Here is an 11791-nt window from a genome sequence, read left to right as displayed (position 1 = left end):
ATTTTTCAAGAAAGGCTTTGGTCGGTGTATTCTTTTAAGAACTCCAATCTAAGGCCCCTGCAAGGTCCTAAGTCCCGAAGCGTTTTCTTTTACACCATGGAATTGTATTTCTCTTTAAAAGCCTCATCCTATTTACATTAATTGAATAAAAGTGCATCTCACCACATTAAAAAAAAAATAAAATTAAAAAGAACCAAAATCAGAGAACGTTCATTTTCTATATTACAAAACATATCTAAGCAAATCACACCTATATATGACATTATGATAATGCGATATTTATTATTTTACATAAAAACTGATAACACCGTTAAATTTAACCGCGAAACACGTGTTCTTCACCTGACTTTTCATCCACAAACCTAATCCAACGGTTAGGGCTCCTCTTTGAATTCGCACCTCCACCACTACTCCCTATATTCGCAATATCCAATCCTTTCCCAACCGGCAAAGACACGGATCTAACTACACGTGTCCCTCTCTCAAGCACCCAATGCCATCTAAACCCAGAAAGGTTGCTCTGATAAGCGTTCTTGCGTACCAAAACAGCGCCTTTATGGCTCAACTTAGCGAACCTCAAAAACCTAAAAAAATCCCTCCTTTTACAATCCACCACCAAAAAATCCACCCCTGAAAGCCCCGCCATCACCTCCTCCACATCCCCTACGATCACCTCCGTCTTCGTCATGCCAGCCCCTTGCATGGATTTTGCATACTCCGATCGTGACCGTTCATCTGGGACTAAGCACACGTGTCTGCCGCAAGTGTGATTTGCAGCGACAGCTAGGCCGATGCTCGTGGCCGTTGGACTTCCGTGAGACCATGATTCTACTATGAGGGTGGCATTCCAGCCGGCAGCCAAGGCGGAGAGGAGCTCAGGTACGCCAGATTCTTTGAGATTCTCACACTGCACACATCAATCAAATAATCTGTATATATGAGTAATGAAAGTGAATGAAAGAGATATAGAAATGGGAAATATATAAATATAGTTATATATCTTACTGATTTAACAGTGTAAATATAAGCATTTAAAGCTGTATCTGGAGACCAAACCAGCTTCATATTTCTCTGCATATCACGTAGGTGCAGTGTTCCTTGTTGAAGGTTGGAGACCTGAGAATTAAGGGCTCGTCCAAGTGATGTAGGAGCTGTTTGGCTTTTAAATGGATTTGACAGAGGTTTGTTGGTTTTCTGCAGCCGTTGACATTTTTAACTGCGCATGCAATTGGATTTAATGTATGGCCCTCCATCCTATATATATCCTCATATATTAGGAAAAAATAAATAAATTTTATTCTTACACAATCTTATAACATACTCCCTATATTATTTTATTATATTTAAAATTTTTAAATAAATTCAAAGTAATTAATTAGATTAACTCTATTAAATTATGAATATTCTAATTTATTTTTAAAAAATGAGCGACGGAACTGAATGTCAACAAATATTATGATTTGATCGAAGATTCATATGGAAGGTGTACACTTGAAAGATGTGACTGTGATGTATGTGATATTTTCTCGTTCGTGTTTGTGGGGTCCCCCCCAAACGTAGGCTATTTTGGCAATATATTGTTATTGTCAACTGAAATCCTTTTCCTCGTTTTGTCATTGTCGTCTCCTTAATTACTCTCTGCTTTTTCAATGTAAATTCTAATTTGACAGTAACTTTTCCAAGGATCAATCAATAACAACCTATAACTTCTAGTTAATTCTACAAATTACTCTGATCTGCGAGCAGCAACTCATATGAAGGGGGTTACATGATGTGCAGGTGAATCATGGACTAATGGTGATAAAGATGACTTTGGTTTTAGATGTTCTGGTTTCTGTGGGTAGTCATGAATTGGATGCAATGTATTGAAAATGTGGGTCGATTGATTTGATGGTCCCTCCCAAGATGGTAAGGCCAGGGATGGTTGATTAAAACGGTGCGTTTAAAATTGTTAAAAAGTATTAAAATTGTTAAAAGTGATAAAATTATTATTATTATTATTATTAGGTCTTCAGAAAAAGCATGTATATAATATGAAAGTAAATAAAAAGAAAATAAATAAGAGGCATCATAATGATGTGTGCCACTTGCACTAGTTTCGTTCTTCACAGTTGTAGTTAGCGGTATACAATATATGGGCATATGTTACCAGTGCAGGTTGCAATTTAATGTTAACAACCCTATTTAATAAAAGGTTATATTATGTTTAGCAAGAGATAATATAATTTAATATTTTAAATACTTTATTATACTATAGTTTAATATTAAATTATATATTATAAGCAGGTCTACGTTTCTAATATCCCTAGCTTTGAGCTTATCTAAATTGACAACTGAAATTTGGATAAGTTGCAGAGCTTTTATTTTTAATATATGGAGTGCTTGCTTAATATTATATATTTGATTTACCATGCACCCTAAACAACTCAAGAGTTGTCAACTACCGGGGAGATAAATAAATTATTTTTCTGAATCTTTTCTTTTATTGTTGTGTAATTATGTATATCACTGAGATTTTATTGTTGGAAATAATTTGTTTTATTTGGTTTTATGCTCACAATAACTAAATTTACTCTCATTTAGAGTAAATATATCTGTATATATTTATTAGAGTTTTATATGTTTCGTTTAATAATAATGCAAAAAGATGAATATTTTTTTTTTAGGAGTATTTCTTATTTTGATAATTATTACATTAAAAGTTATAAGAAAATCATATAATCAATCGAACAATAATCAAATAAATTAAGTTTAAATTCAATTTATTAAATAAATAAATTAAATTAAAATAAATCGAATTTTGGGTAAATGACAAGCGACTTAGCTCATTTACCGTCATTTCGTTGATAAAACGAGCTTATCATTATTTAGTGAATTTATTATAACTAAATTTAAATTTTCAAATCAAGATAAAATATTTATATATTTTATTTTTAAAATTTATATGAAATCTATATATCTAATAATAAATAATTCAATGTTATAAAACTATATTATATTTTCAATAAAAACTTTTAATTTTATTTAAAAAAATAATAAAGCAGATATTTAGGTCTCAACTTTAATAAAGTCTCCGTCTCAAACGTCACCGTTTACTTGGATATTAAATTCTAATGGTCAATGCCTCCCACTTGCAGTAGAAAACATTTCTTTCAACCAAATCAAAATATTTAGCAAAATTTGTTAATCAGCAAACAAATTGTACAGGTTGTCTCTATCTACGATCACAATTTTATTAAATACATGAGTCTTGTATAATTATTTTTTAATTTATGATAAATTAAATTTAAATAAAAATTTCTCTTTTAATATGAATTTTTCTTGCTTAAACTTGATTTATTATAAATTTAAAATATAAAATATGTAAAAAAATTCACATATAATTGTATTTTGAATCCTTGGTGGAGTCTAGACGAAAATTTCTCTTCCGATATATATTTTAGTGTTGAACCACCTAAATCTATGTGCGGGCTTTTCTTTCATATGTATGAGAAAAATGTGTGTGTGTTTTGTTTTTTTAAGTAAATCTGATTATGTATTTTTTTATTCATTTAAGCTTAATTAAAATTTAAATTTAACAACTATTTTCAACTATTTTTGAATTGGACCAAAAGTATGATCCAAAATTTAAATTGTGTTTGGTGGAGGACTAAAAAATATTAAATTTTATTTTTATAAGTTTTTAATCTTCAAATAAGATAATTATTAATTAAGTCTCCTAAAATTAGTATTTAATTCTTTAAGAGAGTATAAATATTAATGAAAGATTAAAAGTTATAAGAGTAATAATTATTCTTATTAATTTCGTACCAAATGACTTCAAATTTATCATGAATACATAGAATTTAAACTAAATTTAAATTCATTTTCATTTACAATAACAAATTTAGTCCAAATTTAATTTTATAGATCAAATTTCTCAACCCAAAAATAGTATTAAATTTAATTTATGTTTAACTTATTTATTAATTTTATAAGCTTAATTTATATTTAATTTATTTATAAGCTCATAAATTTAAGTTAATTATTATGTTTATGAACTCAACTCGGCTCATTGAATTTAATTATTCAAATTATTTATAAATTAGCTTTTATTAATTATTATATAAAACACATTTAATAATAAATTTAATAAATTATAATAATTAAATTGAATTAATAATATCAAATAATCAAGTCGAGACAAACTCGATGAATTGAGTGTGGAGTTGCTTGATTTATTTGCACCCATACATATTTTGGTAGAGTATATATAATTAAAATTAAAATTATAAGATAAATTTCAATATCACCATAGATATTTAAAGTTCATAAATTTTATAAATGTCTAATTTAATACATTTATATAATCTCACTAGTTACGTTGATAAAATTCATAGAATTGAAATGATTTTTAAAATAAGAAAATATTTATAATTAAAATTCTTAATGGAATTTATGAAGTCTCACTTCATAAAATAATAATATATCTGAATTTGATATTATATTTACATTTACATATTTTTTTTATTTTAAATATTAAAATATAAATTCAAATCATTTTAAATGCAAATCTATCCAATAAAAAACTTAAAATATTCCCAATGAACAAATTCATGGATTATCCAATATCTTAAAAAATGCCATAGCAATTAGCAAAAACCAAAACATTCTGTCTGTCTTATGAACCTTTTCATTGTTTGGACTTGAGATAGATGCAATATTGGCCAAAATTGAGCGTCTCCTCTAAATTCTATTGTACAGCTGCATGAATTCAAATGGGTCATTTTGGTTAAGGTTAGGGTTTACTTTTCTGATATTGATACGGATTTAATATCTAACAGAATTAATTGGTGAAAAATGATTGATATAATTGATTCCTATAAGTTTGAAATTAAGGCTTAATTATTGTTTTCGTTAGGGTTCACTTTGCTTGGCACTTGCAAGCATCATTTTGTCCATTCATTGTTTGGCGTTTCTGGTTCCATAACAATGATGTAGGGGTTCTGCTGCACATTGGAAATGAAACGTTATGGGTGTATATTGCAACATTATTAGCAACCACATGACTTGCAAATCATAGTGCATTGGAACACGGTGCACTGGAATATGGATAGTTAAAAAAGAGCCGTGGAGACCAGTCGAGTGTTTGTCTTATAGTGCAGAAAATTTGAAATGTAATATGCTTACAACTCTCATCTCTTCTGAGAATTTCCATAGTACCAATCTCTTTTAAGAGTATCTCAGATGAAAAGAATCGGGATTATTCATAAACAGTGATCTCTATTGTCAACAAGGACAACTAAGAGTTGTTTTGTAATAGGGAAACCATAAACTTGGAACATAACAACTATATTCAAGTAGAGGTGGGATCAGAAATAATTGCGCTTAATATTAGTCTGAGTTATTGGTAACATTAATCCAAATAATTGCACTTAATATTAAAAAAGAAAAAATTTAATATAGACTATGGGTAACAGTAATCCAGTTAGGGGGCAGGGTCCCCTAAAATTCGCCACTGTATACAAGAAAACTTGTTCAGTTGAATACAACTCCCTACATATCATAACATGGCAGCAATCCTCAAGAAAGGACATGTCAACATGGTTAGGTAAAAATTAGCAACTGTGCTTCAATATCAGCTAGTAAGTAAAGGATCGAAGTCTTGCCTCTTGACGTTGAAAATTGAGGCAAAATGTCCACAATTCTGATTTCTGAATTCTTAAATATAAGTTAAGGAGTGACAATAAATTCACTTAGTTCCTCCAACACAGCTTGCATTGTGGGCCTGTGATTAGGAGATTCGTGAGTGCAAAGAAGTGCTAATCTCCCAAGTTTGGCAGCTTCTGATTCTGAGAACTTTCTCCCAAGATTTGCATCAATAAAGTCTTCCACCTTGCATGATTCCACTGCATGGCGAGCCATTGCAGTGACTATTCGCTTTCCACTGAGGATTTGAAGTACAATCATACCAAATGCATAAACATCACTCTTTTCAGTAAAACGACCAGTAGTTGTGTACTCAGGAGCTAGGTATCCCATGGCAGCACTAGCTTTGAGAATGGAGAAGACAACGTCATCTGCAAGGAGTTTGTGCAAGCCTGAATCCGAGAGCAATGGATTGTATCGTTTGTCAATGAGCACTTTCTCAGCTGATATGTTCTGATGGAACAGAGAATGTTTGTTTCCTTTATTACCGTGTAAATACCCAAGACCTGGTTAGGAAAGGAAACAACTGGAAAGATTATCAATTTGAAGAAGACTATGCTAAAAGCCTAAAAGTCATAGGATGAAAGCTTGTTTAAGAACTATAAATTAGGTGAGGAAACTATGAGTGATCACTATAAAAGTATGTTCATACGATTAGTTCGACTAGCTATTTGACTTGATCATATTTCATAATTGTTACCAAATGCACCTAAAATCTTCAGATACAACAAAAAGAAATGCAGGAGAGGCATGAAAGGCAAGCAGTTTTAAAAATTTAAGACAAATACATCAAAGCTAAAGAAATATCTTTAAGAAAAATTAAGGGAAAAACTTCGATGGCAAGCAGATACACTGACCTTTGGCAATGCCATTTATGATAGATATTCTGGTTGACCATTCAAGAATCCTCCCATTGCCCTCCTTTATGTCAAGATACTGCAACAGGTTTCCATTTGGGACAAAATCATAAATGAGAAAACACTCCCCCCTTCCTTTTGAACAACAAAAGCCTCTCAACCTCACCAGATTTTCATGTTTCAATGAGGTCAAAATCTTCACACCCTTCAAAAAATCAGCTTCATCAGATTTGCAACTTGTTTTAGTGATGCACTTTACAGCAACAATTGATCCATCTCTTAAATTTCCCTTGTAGGTGGCCGAGAAATTACTCTTCCCCAACAAATTCACCTCTGAGAAGCACTGAGTCGCTCGTTCCACCTCTTCTAAATTGAACATGAAGCTCTCAAGAAATTCCTGAGAGAGCCCATTTTTGCTCTGGCCTATGGCCAAGGGATCCCACCCATTGGAATACTCTAGGCTGATAAGTGGTGAGGCACTCTTCCTATAAACCTCCTTGAGCTGGTCAGTACTAAGCCGGCTATCTGAAGTATCAAATGCACTTCCAATTTTCTGTTTCTGGCGACGGTACCATGTGAATGTGAGAAGTCCAGTGACAGTTAATGCAATGAAAATTCCCATTACACCAAATATGACACCAAACTGCGGGTTTTTGGATGAATTTGAACAGTGAGTTTGGCTGCAATTAGAAGGTACATTTGCAGATTCTGGGATATCCTTTTGCAAAGCACCACTAGGTTTGAAAGGTTCAGATCTATTTGGGTTTAGATGATCAGAAGCTGTACACGTTTCCAAGTTAGGAAACTCAATTCCACATAAACCAGGGTTGTTGTCATACTGGAATCCACTATTCAGCCTCTTCAAAGCTTCATTTTTCATCAACAGGGAGATTAAAGAAGTAAGCCACCATCTCAATTTTCTTGTGATATCAACATAAGCAAATAATATAATGGAAAGCAGAAACTATATATCATGGTTTGGGAAATCATATAATTACCTGGAGGTACCTTCCCAGAGAGACTGTTGTTACGAATGTCTAGAGCTTGTAGCATAGAGGCATTAGCTAATTTTACTGGTATTGAGCCAAAAAGACCATTAAAGCTCAAATCCAGCCTTGTTAACAAACTCAAATCTCCCAAGCTTGCAGGAACTGCACCAGTTAAATGATTATATTGTAAAGCAAGGACATTAAGCTTCTTCAGAGAACCCAGTTGAGTTGGTACACTCCCAGTCAACTTATTGCAACACAGCTGCAAAACTGAAAGCAAAGAGTTCCCGATTGAGGCTCAGTTGGTAAAAATTTCCCATCTGACTACTGTTATGGCCTTTAAAATGTGACTGTTGCTACTTGCTCAGTAAGGTGCTAAAATAGAAAGGCCAATGTTAATTTTTTTTTTTTCCATGTTTTAAATGTAGCTCTCAATCGATTATTACTTTCTGGTATTGCAAAACACAGATCCCAACACGGTTAGCTCAAAAGATTGACCCAGCTTTAAGTCCCGACTGCCTAAGTAATAATGGAGGCAACTATTCAAGTAATCATTCAGGTAGATATGGAAGAACAACTTTTCCCCTATGCCTTCCGCCACTGATGAAGGAGAGAATTTTATGAAGTTGTTCAGCGTAAATGATAAACCACCATTATTTCATTTTGTTTATCCATAAGATAATTAATTTTAGAGAATTGCAAATAAATAAGACAATATAGATACAAAAATGAAAATAATGAAAATCGTGTAACATACAAGCTTGAAGCTTTTCAATGAAAAAGTTTCCGCCTTTCACATGAATTAAATAAACCCAAATGCAGCAACTTGCAGATACCAAGAAAACTTAACAACGAAACAGTAAATTTCTAAGAAAAGTAAACAAGCCAATAACACATATCGCAATTTTACTATGAAAACTGAATAACTAACCTTGAAGATTAGACATGCTGCCAATCTGAGGTGGAATCTCCCCAAACAGATTATTCACATTAAGATACAAATCAGTGAGATCAGTTAGCTCAGCTATCTCTTTCGGTATGTCGCCAGTAAGAGCATTGAAATGCAGATACAAACCAGTTAAACTCTTAAGCCTACCTATAGCCGGGGGTATCTGGCCGGAGAGACCCTTCCCCTGAAGAGAAATATTGGCCACACGGCGTTGCTCATTGCAAGCGACGCCTTCAAAAGAGCCAGCACAAGGGTCAGTGTTGGGTTCCCATGAGTTCAAGAACCGGTTATGTGGGTCGAGGGAGGCCTTGATTTGCATGAGCAGTTGGAGTTCTGCAGGCGAAGAGGAAGTTGGTGAGAGAACGAGGGAGAGAAAGACGAAGTAGAAAAAGAAATGATGCATGTTTGGTTTGAAGGAAAGTGGAGGAAAATGTATGGAGAAGTTTAAGTAGGCTAAAAAGAGAGGGATTCGAATCCTTGTTCATGGGCAAAGTGTTACCGATCACTTTTTTATAAGCAGAATTTTGAGACGGTGGGCCCCACACCGGTAGAGACACCATGCTAACCGTCAGATGCATCTCGTCTCGTGTGGGGAAGGGGAGAGTGAAATGCTCCAATACAATCAGCTTGACAGTAGATCTAACACCGTCATCAATATCTATTGTTGTTGTGGCACATGGTCAGGGTGTGGGGTCCTGCAATTTGCCAAACTCCAGATCCATGCGTAGACTCGGTCAAACGCTCACAATTAAAATCAATAAAAATTAAATTAGTTAAAATTAAAATTAAACAACTTAATTTTAATTAAAATTGAGAAATAGAATGTGATTATTAATAATTTTAATATACAAATATTTTTAATTTATAATTTTTTAATTTTAATATATAAAAATTAAATAATATCTTAATTTTTTACTACTTATTTTATATTTTATTTTTTTATATAATTATTTTTATATTTTTTATTTTTTATCAATTAAATATTATTTCATATTTTTATTAATTTTTTTTATTTCTTATATTTTTAAAGAAAATTTTATAATAAAAATATAATAATATAATAGAAACATTACTTAAAAATATAAAATTATTTAAAATTAGTTCAATTATATAATTATTTTTATCATTTTAAACTTTATATACTTAAAAGAAAAATATACAAGAATTAAATAAAAAAATATTATGTGATAATAGTAATATTATAAAAGAGAATATCGTGTGATAGTGGGAATATATTTTTACTTTATATATATATATATTAATTAAATTTTAAAAAATTAATTATTAATTTAATTAAAATTAAAATCAAAATTAAATTGGAATTAGAAGATTGTTCTTTTAAGTAAGAAAATTGCACAGCTTGGTTAATGGTCGGCACACTGCTGTGGTTGTCAAGAGTAAGAGTAAAGAGAACTCAAGAATTACAGTGCCAATTCCTCCATTGGTAAGTATCACTATATTATCAACGGATTCAGACCATCATTATTCCTAGAAAATTTATGAATATATAGAAAACCATTAATTTTAATTACTGCCTACGAAATTTTCTAAATTATATAGAAGCATCTGAAGTATGAACACCCCCTTCTTTTTGCTTGCTCCACTTTGAAATGGTTTAATTCATCAATACAATGATGGGTTGTTTCAATCTTTTTTGCAATGAAATTGAGAGTCGTTGGATTAGAATTCAAGCATTTATCATGCGGAAGAATAGTACTGGAGCCTAATTTTGTTGTCTTTAGCATGGAGTTGTATGAATTCTGAATGCAAAATGGTTCACGAGGTCAAAGCATCTTGTCCTCATAGCAAGTTACAAATGAACATGATAATGCAGAGCAGACATGGAAAATGAGAGCAATATTAGGAGATTGTCATTTTCAAAAGGAATTTGAAGCCAAAATTTGGAAGAAAATTCAGTGCTAAATAAATTTCCAATCATGTTTACTATATATTTATTTCAGTTTTCAAACCATTTCATAAAAATTCCCATTTTAAATATCTATTCACTAGCAAGAGTTGAATTCACATTTGAATTTATATTTTTTTAAATTGTTGAGAGAGGATAGATCATAGATTTGAACTCCAACAGGAATGGTGTCAGTTGATCAGATCTCTTTCCCACAATGCATATCCCATATACAGTTCTCTGTAAAATATTTTGTCCTGACAATGCAAAAGTTTAAACATGTTCTGCCTGATTGCCTGAATTTTTTTTGGGAGGTGGTGGGGGAATCGCATGAGAGAATAATTGGTATTTATCAATTAACAAGGTGCTTGATCTCCCAAAATTAGATCTTTCATATGTTCCTGAAGTGGTTGAACACTCCTGATTATGGACACATTGTTCAGCTCCATGTGAATTTGAAATTCATGTTTTCTTGTCTCCATTAGTAAAGGAAGTAGGACCCAGTCCTTATCAGAGCCTGTGAAACAATTATTTGTAAACAATCAAAGAGGACAGATTTTGTAGTTTCACCAGCTGTCCCTGATCATCTCATGGCAAAGATCAAGGCTTATCGCATAATGGGTACAAAAAATTGCAACTTCCCAAGTTTTTTTTATCTTATCATAAAACCAGCCATTTTTGTTGCATTCACATACCACATTTCTTATTATGATGATTAATTAGTTTTATTAACATTCCAGAGTATAGGCTAAGCATATTTGAGAATGATAATTTAACAAATTCCACATGCCAACCATGGAAAACAACTTGAGATTGACTAGTTATGATTGAAGATCCAATCTAGGGACAGAAATGATTGATGCGTCTCTTTTAGCCTTTTATCTGAAGAAACTGAGCTAAAGTCTCACAATCCTCGCTGGATTGCTCATTTGCTCTTCTTGAAAAGGATAGCCTTTTATTTCCATCTTTTCAGCTTTTAGAGCTCCCCTCTATTCCACCATGTGTACACATTGCACACCCATGGAGATCCAGAGGGGAAAATGAAAAAGCTACATTTGATACAGGGAGTGGTGGATTTGATACTTGGATTCTTTCCCACAAACAAAGGTTCATGTTTATGGCAAGATAATGTTAGAAAAGACCTATCTTTATTCTTTATCTTCACATTTCACACTCCCTAGTCCCACCCTCTTTTCTATGTTTGAGCACTTCAAAAAGGCCAGAACCTTTACTGTCTATGCATGAACACACAGGAAATAACTTAGTCCTGAAAGAAAAAAACAAAAAAAGAACAGTATTTTTAGTTTTTAGATCTGCTCATCTAATAAGTCTACATTTTCCCTACATGAGAGGAGAGCACGTAGCTCCTAATTCCAATCTCATTAGATAATCTTGATTTTTG

The 11791-nt window shown here is 32.1% G+C and overlaps 2 protein-coding genes and 1 long non-coding RNA gene across 4 annotated transcripts; 1 reads left to right on the top strand and 2 right to left on the bottom strand.

Moving 5' to 3' along the window:
* Positions 1 to 199: 199 nt before the first annotated feature.
* Positions 200 to 1228, bottom strand: LOC110656232 (uncharacterized). Its single transcript, XM_021812861.2, has 2 exons — positions 1006 to 1228; positions 200 to 907 (listed from the first exon to the last, which is right to left on the bottom strand). The coding sequence occupies exons 1-2, from the start codon at positions 1075 to 1077 to the stop codon at positions 317 to 319; spliced, it is 663 nt and encodes a 220-aa protein (XP_021668553.1). The 5' UTR covers positions 1078 to 1228; the 3' UTR covers positions 200 to 316.
* On the top strand, positions 1131 to 2663 carry LOC131182912 (uncharacterized). The gene is made up of 2 exons (XR_009151082.1): positions 1131 to 1239; positions 1780 to 2663. It is a non-coding gene; the product is annotated as an uncharacterized LOC131182912 (long non-coding RNA).
* Positions 2664 to 5346: 2683 nt separating this feature from the next.
* LOC110656230 (LRR receptor-like serine/threonine-protein kinase FEI 1) lies at positions 5347 to 8984 on the bottom strand. 2 transcript variants are annotated; one of them, XM_021812858.2, is made up of 4 exons: positions 8466 to 8984; positions 7544 to 7804; positions 6546 to 7412; positions 5347 to 6194 (listed from the first exon to the last, which is right to left on the bottom strand). In XM_021812858.2, exons 1-4 carry the CDS (start codon positions 8884 to 8886, stop codon positions 5713 to 5715), a joined length of 2031 nt encoding a protein of 676 aa, XP_021668550.2. In that variant the 5' UTR covers positions 8887 to 8984; the 3' UTR covers positions 5347 to 5712. The 2 variants fall into 2 exon arrangements, with proteins under 2 accessions (XP_021668550.2, XP_021668551.2); XM_021812859.2 differs by having other exon boundaries at positions 7544 to 7696.
* Positions 8985 to 11791: the final 2807 nt, after the last annotated feature.

The sequence above is a fragment of the Hevea brasiliensis genome, chromosome 9 (assembly GCF_030052815.1).
Source record: "Hevea brasiliensis isolate MT/VB/25A 57/8 chromosome 9, ASM3005281v1, whole genome shotgun sequence".
In the NCBI taxonomy this organism is placed as follows: domain Eukaryota; kingdom Viridiplantae; phylum Streptophyta; class Magnoliopsida; order Malpighiales; family Euphorbiaceae; genus Hevea; species Hevea brasiliensis.
Note: the sequence above shows the minus strand (reverse complement) of the source record. Positions and strands in the feature narration are given on the sequence as shown.